Genomic DNA, 19,160 nt, shown 5'->3' on the forward strand with positions numbered 1-19,160 from the left:
GACCCATTTGAGACTGAGTCGACCCAGGGGAGACCCAGGACCGACATCAACACCAATACCCCCGCCATTCGCCACTAAGTGACGGTGATGTCACAACGGCGCCTGTGCCAGGCTAGGTGCACTTTGAGGCTGCCACGTGAAGTGTCGAAGGCTCGCTGCTGACAGGAGGAGGTCTCGGGACAGACCCAGCAGGTGCCATGGGTTGGCTGACTGAAATGACCGGCGGATGCACCACCAGCTGTACAAACTTTGCTTCATTTTATCCGCCCTGCTCTCCGCTCGTTGTTGTGAGCAGCGTCGCCCCTCTGCCCTCCGTCGTTTCCGGAGGGCTGCCCCAGCAGCAGCTGCCCCAGCAGCAGCAGCAGCTGCCCCAGCAGCAGCAGCAGCAGCAGCTGCCCCAGCAGCAGCTGCCCCAGCAGCAGCAGCAGCTGCCCCAGCAGCAGCTGCCCCAGCAGCAGCAGCAGCAGCTGCCCCAGCAGCAGCAGCAGCTGCCCCAGCAGCAGCTGCCCCAGCAGCAGCAGCAGCAGCTGCCCCAGCAGCAGCTGCCCCAGCAGCAGCAGCAGCAGCTGCCCCAGCAGCAGCTGCCCCAGCAGCAGCAGCAGCAGCTGCCCCAGCAGCAGCAGCAGCTGCCCCAGCAGCAGCAGCTGCCCCAGCAGCAGCAGCAGCAGCAGCTGCCCCAGCAGCAGCAGCAGCAGCTGCCCCAGCAGCAGCAGCAGCAGCTGCCCCAGCAGCAGCAGCAGCTGCCCCAGCAGCAGCAGCTGCCCCAGCTGCCCCAGCAGCAGCTGCCCCAGCAGCTGCAGCAGTGGGGCAGCTGCAGCAGCTGCCCCAGCAGCAGCTGCCCCAGCAGCTGCCGCAGCAGCTGCCCCAGCAGCTGCCGCAGCAGCTGCCCCAGCAGCTGCCGCAGCAGCTGCCCCAGCAGCTGCAGCAGTGGGGCAGCTGCAGCAGCTGCCCCAGCAGCAGCTGCCCCAGCAGCTGCCGCAGCAGCTGCCCCAGCAGCTGCAGCAGCTGCCCCAGCAGCTGCAGCAGCTGCCCCAGCAGCTGCAGCAGCTGCCCCAGCAGCTGCAGCAGCTGCCCCAGCAGCTGCAGCAGCGTCCTTCACGAGTCCACTCAGCCCCCTCCACACGCACCACGTGCCTCACTCCCAACCAATTGCGTGCAAGCAGCGCATATATAAGGACCCCCCCCCTACCCCCCTCTTCCGTCCCACACGGCAGAAGGCAACTGAGGACGCGGGATTTTTTTGTCGAGTTTCGGCAGCGGCTAAAACGTCGCTCCTCGCAATTGAAAATTAAAACCGATTCAGCCGCTTGCAATGCTCAAATCGGGCGTTAGGCTCGGTCTCTGGACGGCGAAGCGACCGGCCGTAGCAAAAATCTATCTTGCCCGGGACCCCGGGTCGGGCCTACGGTGCTACGCGCGGCTCCTGCGGGAAGAGGCGCACGTCGGCGGGCAGTGGGTTCCATCCGACGGCGGCGCCTCGTTCGAGGTGGACGACCCGGCCACGGGGCGACGCGTGGCGCGGGTGGCGGACTGCGGAGTCGTGGAGGCGACGCGGGCCGTGGAGGCGGCGCACACGGCGTTCCACACGTGGAAGAAAACCACGGCCAAGGTCGGGTGATGTTGTGTGTGTGTGGTGGTGGTGAGTGGTGTGTGTGGTGTGCGCGCGCGTGCGTGATGAGTAGGGTAGGTGATGCGTTGTGCATGTTGATGGGTGTGGGACTGATATGTGTGTTTGTGTATTGAGGTTTGTATTCATGTGGTGAGCGCGCGATGGTTGCGTGGAGTGCGCAGGCGTGTGGTGTGCGTGAGTTCATGTGAGCTTCCCAGTTAATATGCAACGTTAACGCAACGTTGCATGTTTACTGGGTTGTGCGGCGCGTGTGTGTGTGTGTACATGTACTTGTGAGTACTGTATTGTGGGGAGCGGTGGTGCAGTGGTTAGCGCTGCGCTGCGCTATGAACCCGGCGACCCGGGATCGAGTCCCGCTCCCGGCCAACACCAGAGACTATTTTCTGAACCGGTCCCGGGCCTCCCCTAGGTCGACTCGGCCTCAAATGAGTACCTGGTGCGGTGTGTAAACATCGCCACTGGGGAGACAAAGGCGGTCGGGCGTGGTGCTGGCCACCCACCCCCTCGTGTACCGTTCCGGCCTTAATAGGTGCTACTCGCTAACAGCACTTGCCCCTACAGTCTGTTAAGGCTGTACGGGGGAACTTTGTCTTTGTGAGTACTGTATGCATGTGTTTACATGTGTGCGACGTGATGATTAGGTGTAGGGGAGCATGCGTGTCAGGCGATATGCATACACATTCCTGTGCACAATCGTTCAAATGGTTGATAAACATGTATGCACTCCATGTATACATGGAAGCAGGGAGAGAAGGCACAGTAGCATATGCAGTGCGTTGGAAGGACAACAAGCGGTACATGTGCTCCACATGCCTCTCGTACCAAGCGAAACCCGAGAGCGTTCTTGTTGGTTTGGTGTGCCAGTGGTCTGCTCGCCTGGTTAGCGTTTCAGTTTGGGTTCAGAGTTTTGTTTTGAGCAAAGGTTAAGTACATGTGCATGTTCAATTCAACACATTCTTGTGGAGGGAGCTGGTAGGAACGTTGGGTTGCTCGGTCGATGGCCAGGGTCAAGGGCGGCACCACGTGGTGCATTCCGTAAATATGCCCGACTGTGAGGGCGGGCACAAGCCGGCGTGAGTAGGTTAAATGTTGAGTTTTATAAGGGCACCACGGGGTGACCAGCCCCTCCCTACCCAGCCCCACTCCTCCCACTCCCCACCCAGCCCCTCCCCTCCCCACCCAGCCCCAACCCACCCTCCCCTCTCCACCCAGCTCCACCCCTCCCATTTTTTGGATGCACGACGGACGGACGGACACAATAATCCCCTGTGGGCTGGTGTAATCAGGAGGTTCCTGCCAGTAAAATGTACGTGTATGGTAGATGATCTTGCCCCATGAACCCGGCGACCAGAATTAAATTCCTGACGATGGTCAACACTAGGGACGATTATCTGAATCGGTCCTAGGCACCCCCGAGATCAGCGGTGGAGGAACCTTTTTTCTGCCAAGGGCCATTTGGATATTTATAACATCATTCGCGGCCCATACAAAATGATAAACTTAAAAATTAGCCTGTTATATTTGGTCAAACATTTCATTCACTCGCCCCTAATATGATGGCTGGAATTGCTTCTCTTTGGCGAGGCGTGTGATGATGTTAGCTGGTATTGATGATGTTGCTACGTGCAACTGCTTTTCCAGGTTTGCTCCTAGATTTATTGAATTTCGAGTCCCGCCTGCGGTTGCCTTCGCGGGCCTTATACGGCCCGCGGACCAGACGATCCCCACCCCTGCCCTAGATCAATGCATCCTCAAATGAGTACCTGGTGCGACGTGTAAAACATTGCTACTAGAAGACATAGGTGTGGTATTTTCCACCCACCTCGTGTGCCTTGCTGGACTTCATACGTGCGGTGTGAAAGAAGTTCAACATACATAGGGTGCTCGTTAATAGCCCTTGCCCCAACAGTCTTCGAAGGCTATACGGGTGATCTTTGTTCGTAGCCTCATGGGTATGTCATAAACAAGCCTTTCCTCCCACGCTATCTTTTCCCCAAATTATATCCCGATTGTTTTTATGGGCGTCACGTTACGAGTTGTAGAACCCACGTGCGGAAATCTCAGAGAGGTACAACACCTTCATTGTTAGAGAACGGACCACGGAAGTAGATTTCACAGACCTACGTCTCAGATCCCTTTAAGTTGACCTCTGGTTTATAGGGAAGGGGGGGGGGGGCATCACTTTTCCAACCATTCTGCTGCCAAGAGTAATGTTCGTCGAATGACCGTCTCTTGTGGGTGGTGTCGCCCTTACTGCGTTAGGCAATGATGCTCTGGTTCATTTTATAACTTCTCTGCATGGTCAGCCTGGGTTTTATGTGTTGCCAGCTCAGCAGGTTTTCTCCCCCATAGCTAGCTTGCGCTGTTAATTCTTAACCCAGTATTTATCTCCAATTCCACGGGCCGGCCACCCGATGTGGTGCCGAATGTGGGAGAAATGTCTGCGTGCCAAACGAATGACGCATCCATCCGTAGGCTCTCTGACGCAGCCATTATGGACCGACCCCATCAGGGGGAGCAACACAGACCCAGACCCAGAAAGATTTAGCCCCAGTGCAGCTAGCTCAGCGTTTCTGACACAGCCATGGAGAGTGTGGCCTTGTGTGATGAGGAAACTGAAGTTACTAGGGAAAATCAACCAATAATACATGGGGCAAAACTCAAAGCTCTACACAGATGGAAACAAAAATCCATTCCTGTATTGCTGTCCTGACCACATCACAGGCAAAATATACTATCTTGTAGTCCTCATCCAAGTACTCTACTAACCAGGCTAAACCCTGCTTGGCGTCTGAGCTCCAGCTAGATCTAGTGCATTCCGGAAGAATTTGGTTGTAAGAAAATCATCATCATCATCATCCCTGGGTAATCTACTGCTGAATGAAGGCCTTACCAAGCCTCCATCACCTCTCATGATCCTGTGATGTAACAATCCAGCTGGCATCACGTGTATGCAAATATATTGCTTTGACTAACATTCATTTTGCCTTGTTAGCTATGCCGGTGCACTCCATTCAAGTGCTAATGTTGTGGGTGGCATGGGTGTTTTTTGTGGCTGCGTGCACAGATTTGTAATTGGCAAATGCTGGAAGCTGGGTTTGTGAGGTTGTGTTTTAAAGTGTGGAGTCTGTTCCAAAATGGAGACGTTCGCTGTCACGTGATTGGTTAATTGCAAATCATTGTCGTCATTCGTCCTGATCTATTCACTACTAAATGAAAGCCTCCACAACACTAATGCCATGTCTCACTGCCCTGCGACTCCACGATGTCATCGTTCCATCTCTGCAGCGGTTGGCTTCTCCATCTCGGCGTGTTCCCTCCTCGGTAGTGAATGGGGTCAGCTGCAGACTCCTGTCACATATTGCCCCCCCTGACCGGACTCAATGGTGGACTCTGGGCCCTCCCTCCACGCTGTTGCTGATGAAGCTCCTGTCGCCTGGCACTGCAAGATGAGCCTACAATAATAATTATTATTGTAGTGCTCAAACAAATCACATATTTGACAACACATGTAACACGCACAGTGCAGAACAGCAGCAGCAAGCCCCCATTTGCCACGGAGTGGCGGTGATGACCACACGGTGCTTGTACAAAGCCATGTGCACTTTGAGGACTTGACACACCTTTGGTACCAGTCTTTGGCAAGTCAACTTGGCGCCACATCCTCCCGAACAGCATCAGGACCATCTCTTCTGCATGGTGGCCACGCAGAGCCCACACCCTGTGCCCACACACAATGCGTGTAACACATGCTATCATTGTCACCCCGTCCCTCACACAGGAGCGAGGGGCTCTGCTCAAGAGATGGTACGAGGTCATCCTGCAGAACCGCCAAGAGCTGGCCCAGCTCATCACAGCTGAGAGCGTGAGTCGGGGTCCTCCTCATGTCTCCTCTCACCTCCCCGTGGCTCCCTGGGGCTCCCCGTGTCTCCTCTCCATCTCCCCGTGCCTCTCCGCATCTCCTCTCACCTCCCTGTGCCTCCGCGCGCTTCTTTCCTGCGCGTGCGTCAGGGCAAGCCACAGCAGGAGTCTCTGGGGGAGGTGTCGTATGGCGCGGCATTCCTCGAGTGGTTCGGCGAGGAGGCGCGACGCGCCTACGGACAGATCATCCCCTCGGCTGCTCCCGACCGCCGCATGTTCTCCATGTACCAGCCCGTCGGTGTCGCCGCCATGATCACTCCAGTGAGCCCGCGTTGCAGACCGCCACCACGGGCCGCTAGCCTGGGATTTTTATTCTCACAGCTAGCCACAGGCTGCTACACCTCACAGCTAGCCCAGGCCTCTAGCTCTCACAGCTCGCCTGGGCTGCTACTCCTCACAGCTAGCCTGGGCTACTACTCCTCACAGCCAACCTGGGCCTCGAGCTCTCACAGCTAGCCTGGGCTGCTATGCCTCACAGCTAGCCTGGGCTGCTATTCCTCACAGCCAACTTGGGCTGCTATGCCTCACAGCTAGCCTGGGCTGCTACTCCTCACAGCTAGCCTGGGCTGCTACTTCTCACAGCCAGCCTGGACTGCTATTCCTCACAGCTAGCCTTGGCTGCTATGCCTCACAGCTAGCCTGGGCTGCTACTCCTCACAGCCAGCCTGGGCTGCTACTCCTCACAGCTAGCCTGGGCTGCTATGCCTCACAGCCAGCCCGGGCCTCTAGCTCTCACAGCTAGCCTGGGCTGCTATGCCTCACAGCTAGCCTGAGCTGCTACTCCTCACAGCTAGTCTGGGCTGCTACTCCTCACAGCTAGCGCGGTTTGCTAGTCCTCATAGCTCGCCCTGGCCTCTAGCTCTCACAGCTGGCCTGGGCTGCTATGACTCATCACCTAGCACAGGCTGCTAACCCAAGTGATAAAATAGCTTAGCAGACAATACATCTCCTTGACGGCGCTGCCTCTCTACATCAAAAAGAGTATTTTTACTCAACCCAGAGGCCCTAGGGCCTACTCGTACACCGCACCGGGTATAAGGGTGGTGTACAAGTACATCGGCGCTGGGGAGTCAAATGGCCTGGAAAACCGCCCCCTCATGTGCCATTCCGGCCTTCATACTCGCCAGCAGCACTCTCCCCAACAGTCTGTTACGGTTGGTGGTGGGGGGCGATCTTTGTATGCGAGTACATGTGAATGGGTGTGTGGGGACGTTTTTTGGAGGCAGTCATCTTCCAATAACAACGGAGGGCATAGGACTGATGCTCGCAACGAGCCGAGCGCCGGGAGGCTACAATGCATAAAGTTGGCACAGTAGGGAGCATAGGTGGTGCATCTGCCAGCCATCTCAGTCGGTCAACGCATGGCACCTGGGTCTGTCTCGTGACCTCATGTCAGCGAGCCTTCGACACTTCACGTGGCTCCTGAGTGCACCTAGCATGGCGCAAGCGCCGTGGGGACGTCACCGCCACTTAGTGAGTTGCATGAGTGTTTAATTATGCGTGTGTGTAGTAATTTTTTCATGCGAGTTTACATGTGTGTGTGCAGGTAGGTTTGTGCGTAACCATGTTATTCGCATCGTGGAAGGAATGCACTGTATATCCCTGCTGCTATATAGATGCTGCCCGCCTTCATCCCAGCACTGACCAGCGCTGGGATGGTGGTGAATTGGCCTGTGCTTGACACGGCAGCCTTCTGGGGTAAACACCGAGTGAGATTGCGCAATAGCGCTCAGCATTATTGCGTGCATCTGGTGTGCATCGTTTCATGTGTCTGCATGCGTGTTCACGTGTGTCTGCCCCCCGTGTGTCTGCATGTGTTAAATTCCTGCTCGCGGGCCAACACCAGTGATGATTTTCTGAATCGGTCCTGGGCCTTCCCGAGGTCGACTCGGCCTCAAATGAGTACCTGGTACGGCGTGTAAACATCACCACTAGGCAGACGAAGCCGATCAGGCGTGGTGCTGGCCACCCACCCTTATGTACCGTTCCAGCCTTCATAGGCATTGGCTAAAAAGCACTTGTCCCAAAAGTCTGTTCAGGGCTATATAGGGGATCTTTGTCTTTGTTCGCGTGTCTTCGTGTGTGTGCACGAGTGTGCCTGCGCCTATCTTTGTGTCTCTTTGCCTGCGCGTGGGTTCGTTTCTGCTTGTTCATCTGTGTGTGCATGCCTGCGCGCGTGTATCTGCATGTGCGTGTTCGCCTCGATCTTTGTGCGCGTGTCTGCTTGTGCCCTTGCGTCCGTGCAGTGGAACTTTCCCGTGGCGATGATCACACGGAAGGTGGGAGCTGCGCTCGCCGCGGGCTGCACGGCCGTGGTGAAGCCAGCGGAGGACACGCCGCTCAGCGCCCTCGCGCTCGCACAGGTGCCGCGCGTCCACCCCTGACCCGCCGCGTCCTTTCCGAACCGTTTTGTGACGCGCCGCGAGATGAGTTGACGAAAAGGAAATGCACGGGGACGCACGCGGGAGAATAACTTTGAGAGAAGAGGCGGAAGTGACGACGCCGATGTGTCTGGCGCGATGAGAGATGAGGCAGTTGAGCTCCCGACGACCGGAGCAATGACGGGGGTTCTCTGTGTGAGTCTGCATCACTGTGTGATTCTGGGTTTCTGTTGGAGGAGGCGGGGGAGGGGGATCGATCCAGCGCGTTTGAGCGCTTTGTAATGGAGATTCCGAATCTTTATACTGGAGGAATCTAATGAGCTATGAAGCTCTTTTTCACAAATGTCCAGTCAGGATGGGTCAAGAAAATCAGGTCAGCCTGCGTCTAAGAGCGTTGTCCACATCATGGTATATATGGAATAAATCAGGGCAGGCCATTTGAAGCCACAGGCCGCGACATCCACATTATTAATATTCCTGCAACCCGCACTGACCGGAGTAGTGACGGCTTAAGACAGCCGTCATGATTTCCGTGAAGGCATTGGGAGTCCTTCGTCCGGCAGTGGATTGAGAACGGCTCGAGCGGAGTGGTGAGTGCACCACACTATGAACCTAGCGACCGAGTTCGAGTCACTCTCGCAGCCAACGTCGGCGACGAATACCTCAACCAGTCCTGGGCTTCCCCGAGGTCGACTCGGCCTTAAATGAGAGACAAAGGTGGCCGGGCGTGAATGCTGGCTACATCACCGCCTCGTGCATCGTGGCAGCCATCACAATTAACAGCACTTGCCTAAACCGCCAGTGTGGGCTCCACGGGAGATCTTTATATCTTTGTACATATATATGTGTGCGTGTGTGTGTGTCATTTGGCACAGTAGGGGGCACAGGTGGTGCATCTGGCAGTCATATCAGTCAGTCAACCCATGGCACCTGGGTCTGTCGCTTGACCTCTTGCCAGCAGCGAGCCTTCGACACTTCGCGTGACCTCGGTGCACCTGGCCTGGCACAGGCCGCTTAGCGGCGAATGGCGGGTGGTGTTGTTGTTGTCGTGCCGTCAGTCGACCCATGGCACCTGCGTCTATCCCGTGACCTCCCACCGGCAGCGAGCCTTGCCCACCTCCGCATGACGCCTCTCAAAGTGTGCGCCTGTGGCACAAGCAAGCGTAGCGACGTCACTGCCACTCGGTGGCGGGTGTCTGGCTGTTGTTTATTTGCTTGTTGTTTGCTGCGGCTGCGTGTTTGGGTCACCCAGCTAGCCGTGGAGGCCGGGTTGCCCCCGGGCGTGCTCAACGTGGTGCCTTGCTCGCGGGCCAACGTGGCGGCCGTGGGCGAGCTCCTGTGCACCCACCCCTCCGTCTCCAAGATCTCCTTCACGGGCTCCACCGCCACCGGCAAGGTGCCACCGCCACGACCGCCACCGCGTGCAATGCGCCGCGCGCCCATCGCACGCACGGCGCTCGCCACGAACTAACCACGATACGCCACGCTCTCTGCGTTTAGTTTGCTTGGCACTTTGGGCTACGCACGGTTTCGAAAGAAGTTCAACGTGCGTACGAACAGTCGGGTGTTCCGTCGACGAGCGTCGTAGCCTGCGTCGTGAACGCATCGTGCGGGCGGTTGGGCAGGCCTCGTGCTGTGTTACGCTGTCTCGCGCGTCGCACCCAGAGCGTCGCGCCATCCGTCGTACCCGCGCCAGGTGCTGATGGCGCATGCCGTGGGCACGGTGAAGCGCGTGTCCATGGAGCTGGGCGGACACGCACCGTTCATTGTCTTTGAGAGCGCCGATCTGGACGCAGCCGTGCGCGGCCTCCTCTCCTCCAAGTTCCGCTTCTCCGGACAGGTGGGGTGGGGCCACCGGGGGGGGGAGATACGAGGAGGGGATAAAGGGAGACGGTTCACACTCACTCGCTCGCTCACCTACCCACTCTCATAACCCTACTCTCATACATTCGCTCAAAAATCATGCACCCACTCGCTCACACTCCCGCTCTCTCGCCCACTTGTTCATTCACTCGCCCCCCCCCCACACTCACTCCCTTGATCACTTGTTAATTCGTACACATCTTCGCACGTTCACGCTGTAATCCGTGTGCGTGCCCATTTTTGTGCGTGCGTGCAGACGTGCGTGTGCCCTAATCGCATGCTGGTGCAGGAGAGCGTGCACGACGCGTTTGTGTCGCGCCTCGCCCATGCTGTGTCGACGCAGCTCCGCGTGGGGCCCGGCGCGGACACGGGGAACACGCTGGGGCCACTCATCAACGAGCACGCCCTCGAGAAGGTGGTGCCTCCTTCGTCCCCACCCGCCCACGAGCGTGTGTCTTTGTCTTTGTGTTTGTGAGTGTGTGGGGAGCCCAGCGACCCGAGTTTGATTCCCACTCATGGCCACCAGCACCGGTGACGATTATCTGAACCAGGCCTGGGCCTCTCCTTTGGTCGACTCGGCCTCAAATGAGTACCTGGTGCGATGCGTAAAGATCGCCACTCGGAAAAACAAAGGCGACTGGGCGTGGTGGTGGGCACCCGCCCCCCTCGTTTGCCGTACCGGCCTTCATAGGTGCTCGACCTGTGTGTGTGCGTGTTCTAGCCTGTGTGTGTGTACGCATAGGTGCTCGCTAACAGCACTTGCCCCTACAGTCTGTTACAGGCTATATGGGGGATCTTTGTTTTGTGTGTACGCAACCTGTGTGTGTGTTCGCAACCTGTGTGTGTGTGTACGCAACCTGTGTGTGTGTACGCAACCTGTGTGTGTGTACGCAACCTGTGTGTGTGTGTGTACGCAACCTGTGTGTGTGTGTACGCAACCTGTGTGTGTGTGTACGCAGCCTGTGTGTGTGTGTGTACGCAACCTGTGTGTGTGTGTACGCAACCTGTGTGTGTGTGTACGCAGCCTGTGTGTGTGTGTGCGCAACCTGTGTGTGTGTGTACGCAACCTGTGTGTGTGTGTACGCAACCTGTGTGTGTGTGTGTACGCAGCCTGTGTGTGTGTACGCAACCTGTGTGTGCGTGTTCTAGCCTGTGTGTGTGTGTGTGTACGCAGCCTGTGTGTGTGCGTGTGCACGCAGCCTGTGTGTGTGCGTGTGCACGCGACATGTGTGTGCGTGTTCTAGCCTGTGTGTGTGTGTGTACGCAGCCTGTGTGTGTGTGTGTGTACGCAGCCTGTGTGTGCGTGTTCTAGCCTGTGTGTGTGTGTGTGCGCCGCAGGTGGAGCGGCATGTGGTGGATGCTGTGTCGCAGGGCGCGCGTGTCGTCGTGGGCGGTGCGCGCCACGCGCTCGGGGGAAGCTTCTTCCAGCCGACGGTGCTCGCCGACGTTACTCCCAACATGCTGTGCGCTCGCGAGGAGACCTTCGGGCCCCTGGCTCCCATCATCAAGTAAAGCCGCCCCCCCCTCCACTTGACCTCGCCCTTGATCTCAACCCCTGATAATGAACAGATACCTCCGAATGAAACCTTCACTCTGACCTTAACTCCCAAGTATTATTATACCTAATTGATGCGTGGTTCAGGTGGCGATTTTTGTGTATATATGTGTGTAAATACGACTTCGACGCACTTGTCTTGAGATGGTTTCTTTATTAAGGAGCCACGTGCTCGCACTCGGACATGCGGAGACCCTCCACTGCAACAGCCTCAAGCCTCACGTGCATCTCCCTTGTATACGGTCCGAGGCCACGCCCCCATTCCCGAACCTTCTCGCTGGTTCCAGACCGCTCGCTCTACCGGCAGACTACTGTCCTCTTCCGTCCTCTGGCCACGCTCCTGTTCTCGGTCATTCCCGTAGCCACCAGTCCGCTCGCACTGCAAGCCGACTCCCCGCTCATTACCGCCCGTGGCCACTAGTCTACTCACACCGAAGGTTGACTCTTCTGTCATTACATATGTATGTATGTATGTTGAACATCTTTCGCACCATACACAGCCAACCGTGCTAATCAGAGGTGATGACCCAGGTCACTCTTGCTCTGCCGGCACAGGACGACTAAGTGCTCGGCGGCTCTCGGGCCTGGCCACTATGAACCTCGACGTTTGTGTCGTTGCCAGGTTCAAGACTGAAGAGGAGGCGATTGCTCTTGCAAATTCCACAGCCATGGGGCTGGCTGGTGAGGAAAGGACACGCATGCACGTACAGACACACGCACAAAGATCCCCCGTGTAGTATCCGACAGGCTGTTGGGCCAAGTGCTGTTAACAAGCAGCGATGAAGACCAACGCTGCACACGAGTGGGAGGTGTGGCTGGAAGCACGCCCGCCACCTTTTACGCCCCAGCGCTGAAGTTTACGCATTGCACCAAGTACTCATTGAAGGCGACCTAAGGTAGGCCTAGGATCGGTTAAGATATTCAACATTGATGTTAACCAGAAGCAGGAATCATTTGGGTCACCGGGTTCGTAGCGCAGCGCGCTAACTACTGCGCCACCATTCTCCATGAGCACACAACAGCACCAACAATAACAGTCGCCATTGACCACCGAGTGGCGATGATGTCACCGCTGCGCTTGTGCCGTGCTAGATGCACCTTGAGGCTATAATTTGAAGTGTGGAAGCCTCCGCTTCTTGCAGGAAGATATGGGACAGATCCAGGTACTAATTGGTTGGCTGACGTAGTGTGATCTGTAAATATCAGCACTGGGGAGACAAAGGCAGCCGGGCGTTGTGTTAGCCACTCACGCAATCATGAGGCATGCCAGCTGCTGGCTTAGGTGCTACTCGCTAACACCACTCCAACAGTCTGTTAACGCGATACGGGGGGGGTCTTTGTCTTTGTAACCCCCCCCCCCCCCCACGTCGGCAGGCTACTTCTTCTCGCGGGACGTGGCACAGGTGTGGCGCGTGAGCGAGGCCCTCGAAGTGGGCATGGTGGGCGCCAATGAGGGCCTCCTGTCAGCCGTCGAGGCCCCGTTTGGCGGCATCAAGCAGTCGGGCCTGGGCCGCGAGGGTGCCCAGCAGGGCATGCTGGAGTACATGCACGTCAAGTACGTGTGCCTCGGCGGCCTGGGCGGGCGCCTCTAGAGAGAGAGAGGGGGTAGGGGACAGGGTGGAGGAGAGGGCGAGAGGGCGAGAGGAAGGAGGAGGGGAAAGAGCGGTGGAAGCAAGGGTGCCACGGTGGTGCGTTGTTAACTCCCTCGCCTGGTATGCAGGAGGACGCGAGTTTGATGTTGACCCCGATGATGCCTGTATATTTATAGTTTGCGGTGTCTCTCCCTCTCCCCGTGGCCGCATGGATTTTGCTCTGGGTCTATCCGTTTTTTTCCCCCTCCACATTTAGAATTAATGTGCATTTAGAGTATTCGGTTCCTATACATTTCCACGCGATAAGCCACTTGGTTGAACGATCATTTGTTACCAGGCTGCTTCTGACAAACTGCAGTGCGCCTTACCTGGTGGTTGTGGTTCTGGCCACACCTCCCCGTTGTTCACAGTATTGGGAGAGAGAAGGGGAGGAGGAGGAGAAGCCGAGAGAGAAGAGAGATTGAGTCGGTTGATCAAACTTTACGTATTTAACATTGCACCCTTCTCAATGAAATTGTCACAGATCGATTCACATCTAATTTAACAACATTACATCGATACAATTTTAGTTATGCAAAACAATAAGTAGTACACATATTAGTTCAAAATATAAAAGAGATTATAAATACGTCTTTAGCCCGATTTTAAAAACTGCAACGCATTCCTGATCCAGATTCATGGTGCACTCCACGTGAACAGAATTCCGACCAGCATGCTGCAATATTGAACACCTTACACGCTGCATCATGAACAACCCTACACACTGCACCTTAAACGCCCTACACGCAGAGACTCGTGACCACAAAACTGGACTTGGACTACGAACCCATAAACCTCAATTAACAACCCAATAAGCTCACTGCCAACCAAAAAACCCAGACTCGGAACTTAACGAACCCGGACTAGGAACTCAACGATCCCGGACTAGGAACTCGACAAACCCGGACTAGAAACTCGACAAACCCGGACTAGGAACTCGACAAACCCGGACTAGAAACTCGCAAACCCAGACTAGGACCTCGCTGAATCCAGATTAACGAACCTGGACTATGTGCCCACTCCCAAACGCGGAAGCAGGGCCCACAAACCGACGACGAAGGAGTTGCGTCCCACCGAATAGATGGGTCTTCGGCAACCTTTTAAATCTGCATAAACTACCAGCCTCTCTGATGTCAATTGGGAGGCCATTCCGCAACCTGGGAGCCGAACAATGGAATGAGCCCTCCCGAAAGTAACCCCTAAACCGAGGAACTGCAAAGAGGATCTGTGTCCCGGATCTGAGACTTGCGGTCTTAACACATCGGTCCAAGAGTTCAGAGCTAAACCAGACGTACCCAACCGCGCTCAATCGGAGGTGCGCCTGTCACGTCACCAAGGCCCAAGGCCACTTCACACAGAGTTGACGTGAAACGAAACGTTTTGCGCAAACAGACTTAAAAACGCTTAGAAAATCAACGGACGTACGGAGAGAGACAGGAAGTGTACATAAAGTACCTGTAATCATCGCGCAATGGCGGGATTGAATCGAAAGGATACGTTGTTATTATTATACTGGTAGGAACGAAGTTGTAAACTGAGTGTACCAGCCTGCAATAGATTAATGTGTCCGTCCATCCGTCCGTCCCCTTTCAATACTTTAACGAAGTGAAATCTCGTGCTGTTGGGGTGTAAAAATTGAATTGCGCAAAATTCCGACGTTCCTACCAGCCCACCCTGCAGTGACCTGTTAATATAGAAATGGGCCTCAAGCCTTCAACGTCAAAATAGCCAATGTGGGCGAAGTGCTGCTGTGACGCGATTGGGCAGGAGAGGCTTCCGCGGCCGTAGAGCGCCGACACAAAAAGGCCCAACCTCTCCTTTTCTTTTTATTTTATATATATTTTTTTTATATTCCAAAATCCGCAACAACACACAAACATTCAACACGACTTCATTTGGCCACTTGGTCGATAATCATTCCGGACTACTTGGCACCGGCTCGTGACGGGTGGCGGCCGCCCCTTCCAAGCGCGACCCCGGCTCAGATCTGACGAGATCGGGGGACTTGGTGGGGGGGGGGGGGCCAGCGCATTCTGAGCGGCTCGTCGGGCATCGGCCGGGCAAGACACGGCCGAGCGAAGCGGCGCTTTAACGGGGGCGCCGCGTTTTTTTTTTTTACAAAATGATCACAATTGCCGTGCACAGCTGGTGAATCTTTCGCACTTGTGCCAATGCGAGTGATTTACGATGATTGTAGAATTATTTTTTTGGAGAATTCGGCCACTTGATGATCTGGCCAAATCTGTGTCGTCAAGACCCTTCGCTCGGCCCTGACGGCGGCTCCTTGGCTGGCATCTTCTCTGTCCTTCTCTGTTCTCTGCCGCCCTCTTCATTTCCACAAATGGATCCCTTCCTTCGGCTCATCCACAATCCCAATCTCTCCGGCAGTGTGCGACACTGGTCATCCAGACCAGAACGCACAACGAATAACAACGCAACGCCCGGTCCACAAATATGAAGGAGACGTCGCAGCGATACACTCCGCTAACGCCTGGCGCGGTATGTCTGGCGTGACCACCTGAAGGTGATTTTGTAGTTGTTGCTCTGCATCTACATCTGCCATATGAACCTCGTGGCGGGACCCCGGAGTCCCCTAAGCCCCCTGCTCTCGCATCAACTGCGTTGCGACGTCATTTTATGTCTGTTGAAGGCGAACGATGCGGCAATCTGTTTCTCTCGACGAGCTCTACACGATGTGCTAATCAAAATTTCAAAGTTTTGTTTCTTCTGCGCATTCGTCCCCGCCTGCCCCGCTTGGACGGTACGACAACAGAATTGTCTGTACCAGGTGGGTCGCGGCGTTGATGTGTGCGGTGGGACGGAGTCGCCAAAAAGAAACTAATTACGATTTTGACTTTTGTTTATTCGGGACCCCGGGATCCCACCATAGGGCCCATATGAAAGAAGAAGATATTTAGCATTTCCATCTTGGAATTTTCCCATCAAAAACCAGGCGCAGCTGAACATTGTCACATGGTGTACGAGCATTGCAACGTGCCAAATATCGCTTGAGCTCACTCACCGCCGGCACATTGGGGAATAATCTTCACAACCACACGAAGCAATGACGACGTGGTTGAGGATACGATGTTTCACTTGAAAATTGCTCCGAAACATCTTCAGGACAACCCACGAAGTTGGAATGACCCGCTAAACCCTCGTACGCGTGAAAATTGATATTTTGTTTGACTGTCGGGTGGTGGAGGGTCTTGACGACACATGTTTGGCCGGATCGTAGCGAGGTGCCCTAACACAGAAAATAACTGTGAATCTAACATTGTGTTCTTAAACCAACGTGTTGAGTAATTAATGATATGTTTTAAGTGATGAATTAATTGGTGTAATTGTATATTATTTTTTTACCTGCATGGCTTTGTGAATGTGTTCTGTACTCGGTGTGAGATGAACCCCTCCCACCCAGGGCTGGATTTAGGATTTAGTTGGGAGGTCGGGTGGAGGGGGTAATGAGCCAACACAGCATATTTGTCCAGACACCAAAAACTTAAACCGTTTTAAGTGTTTTTTTATATAAAGAAAAGTAAGGACTGTATTTGTATTATTTAAATTTTCACTACTTTTTTATTGTTTGTTAACTGCCCAACCTCTGCTTTCGTTCCGCTCACCCATAACCCTCCTCGGCGACGCGTAATGAGTTTGTGTACCGTATTGCCTTTTTGCGTTGAACAGAGCACCCCCTTCACCCGTGATTTATGACGGAGTTCCCTTGCCAATAACATCTGGCGGCAGCCCAGCAGCATTTGTTTAAACAAGTGAACCTGCCTGCCTACTGATGAAACCAAGAAGGACGAATCCGGTTCAGATGTTTTGCCTTTGCTTAATCAAATGCTGCTTAAGATGATGCTGGTCTGAAGAGCCAGTAGGCCAGCCCATGAATGGAAACACACGTGTTTTATTCGTGTGTGCGGACAGAACCGAGTAGTGCTTTGAAGAAGGGCCATTGCCCGAAACGTCTCCTATCTATATATTTTCTTCTTCTTCTAAGATAATGCAGTGTTTAATGGCAAGTGGTGTGATTTTTGTTAATTGCGCATGTGCACCACCGCCAACGCAGCATCAGCAGCACCAGACCGTGCTCCCACCCATATCGCTGTACGGTGAGAAGTAACGAGTTCGCGTCAGGTGTCTCTTATCCGTTTTAATTGCATTCTCCAATCTCCCCCGCATCTGACCTAAGACCAACATGCCCGTATGGACCGCGTGTGTCCGCTGTGCACGTGCGGTGGTTGGCGCGCTGCGTGACAAACCCGCGGACCCAAGTTAGATTCTCGCTTGCAGACAAATATCGGTCGAGAATATCTGAACCGGTGTTGGGCCTCTCCTAGGTCGGCTCGGGCGTAAGTTGTTACCTGGTGCGCCGTGTACAACATCAGCACTGCGGAGACTTAAGGGCGTGGTGTTGGCCACCAACCCCCTTGTGTGCTGTCCCGGACTTCATAGGGTGCGAGCTTAGCAGCACTCGCCCCAACAATCTGTTATGGGGCCGTCCATAAATGACGTCACGCACCTAGGCTGGAGGGGGAGGGGGGGGTTTGAGAAATGTGACGTCACGTCAAAGTTCGCAACTTGATAAATATAGGCAACGCGTTCTATTTAAATTTCGATTTGAAGCTTTCGTGACTGCAGGGATTCATCTTCTTGGTTCTTTCGGTAAAATAATAAAAATTAAAACATGTCTTAGATGTGTTTTATTATTTCCATTCTACGTGACTTTACCGATAGAACCAAGAAGACGTTCTATTTAATTAAATAGACTTTTTAATAAATGTTTTCTCCAACAACATCAGAGTGCAGCGCCACATTAAATACGGAGCACAATAGTTTAAAGCTATTTGAAGCGTGTTTTTTTCTGCGGGGGGGGGGGGGTCTGACTTGTGACGAAGGGGGGGGTCAAAAAATCGTCCAAAATCACGTGACGTCATTTATGGACGGCCCCTGAAGACTGTAGAGGGGGGGGGGGTGGAAGTCGGGGTATTGCTGGAAAGAGCGATAAAGGGAATGGATCCTTCCACCTCTGGTGACCCTTGGGAGCAAGGTTCCTAAATCCGTCCCTGGAACCTCGTCATTGGTATTGGGGTTCCTTTTGTTCTCATTGCTGATCATTGTTTTATACAAATGAAATAGGAAATCATGGGACATTTACAAATTTTGAAATAAAAGATTATTGAAATATTTATGGTGAACTGGTTGAGTTCGTGGGAGGGGGTGAGGGTTTATATTGGCTGTCGGTGACCCACGGTTGGAATCCGGGTTTCAAGCGCCCATAAATTACAAGTGCTCTCCAGTGTTAGTTGATGGTCCCAACTTGCTCTTCAAAGGAATGCACAAAACAAGCCATCATCAAACTCTTCTCGTGACTTCATTATCATCAGTCATGATCAATCCACTGCTGGATGAAGCCCACCCCTAAACCATTACCATTTCAGGTGATCCTGCCATCAAATGATCATTTGCTCTCTTCAAGAAAGAGTGAATTCTGCGCAGAACGTTACTATTTCTATTTTACCAAGTAAGACCCACGAAGCTGTATAGCGCTTCTTGAGAATCATCCTGGTCACCAATGATAGCTCAACAAAGTGGCTGTGGAAGTTTCTGGCAGCCAAATACTCGAAAACAAGTTAAACACACACTTTTAATATTTTAGTCGTGGCTTCATTCTAATTATTTCCAAGTCTAGGGATTAAAGATTTTTTGTTTTGCCCCATTTTTTGCCGTACAGTGTCGGTGTCAATTTGGATCAGAACATTTAAGGTAGCTGCCGCAAATTGTTTGTGGAACCAACTAGTTTATTCATGTCTCGGCATCTCCATGCTGCCACCTCTTTCCTCGTTAAAACGGACTCTGTGAATACAATCACGAAAGTTTAAGTGTGAATGTCATTTTGAACATAATTTCTACTTAAAGTTTTTTTTTTTAAATTCTGGAATGCTGCGATGTCTGCCGGCTGAGTCGCCCTTGCAAAAGAGCAACTTAGCTCAAGGGGCTTTACACGATGGGAAATGAGCTTCTTTTGAATAATTGGCTGAATCTGGACTTAGAGCTTTCGTGACTGCAGGAATTCATATTCTTGGGTCTTTTGGTAAAGTCACGTAGATAGGATCAAATAATGTAATTTTTTTTTTATTTTCTTTGAACCTATCTACGTGACTTTACCAAAAGAC

General features: G+C 53.8%; 1 protein-coding gene across 1 annotated transcript; it reads left to right on the plus strand.

Annotated features, from left to right (window-relative positions):
• Positions 1-1,174: 1,174 nt before the first annotated feature.
• On the plus strand, positions 1,175-18,173 carry ALDH5A1 (aldehyde dehydrogenase 5 family member A1). The gene is made up of 10 exons (XM_032970373.2): positions 1,175-1,609; positions 5,412-5,495; positions 5,642-5,812; positions 7,798-7,914; positions 9,185-9,328; positions 9,629-9,772; positions 10,052-10,210; positions 11,134-11,303; positions 11,973-12,031; positions 12,725-18,173. The coding sequence occupies exons 1-10, from the start codon at positions 1,313-1,315 to the stop codon at positions 12,940-12,942; spliced, it is 1,563 nt and encodes a 520-aa protein (XP_032826264.2). The 5' UTR covers positions 1,175-1,312; the 3' UTR covers positions 12,943-18,173.
• The last annotated feature ends 987 nt before the right edge of the window (positions 18,174-19,160 follow it).

Source organism: Petromyzon marinus, chromosome 43 (genome assembly GCF_048934315.1).
Source record: "Petromyzon marinus isolate PM22_M1 ecotype Great Lakes invasive population chromosome 43, UKy_Petmar_22M1.pri1.0, whole genome shotgun sequence".
In the NCBI taxonomy this organism is placed as follows: Eukaryota; Metazoa; Chordata; class Hyperoartia; order Petromyzontiformes; family Petromyzontidae; genus Petromyzon; species Petromyzon marinus.

What these genes read in the sequence shown, in the direction of transcription:
- ALDH5A1 (XM_032970373.2), top strand. Translation starts at nt 1,313, where the DNA reads ATGCTCAAATCGGGCGTTAGGCTCGGTCTCTGGACGGCGAAGCGACCG. An exon ending in GGAAGAAAACCACGGCCAAG is followed by an intron (nt 1,610 to 5,411) that starts GTCGGGTGATGT and finishes TCCCTCACACAG; the next exon opens with GAGCGAGGGGCTCTGCTCAA. An exon ending in AGTTCCGCTTCTCCGGACAG is followed by an intron (nt 9,773 to 10,051) that starts GTGGGGTGGGGC and finishes GCGTGCGTGCAG; the next exon opens with ACGTGCGTGTGCCCTAATCG.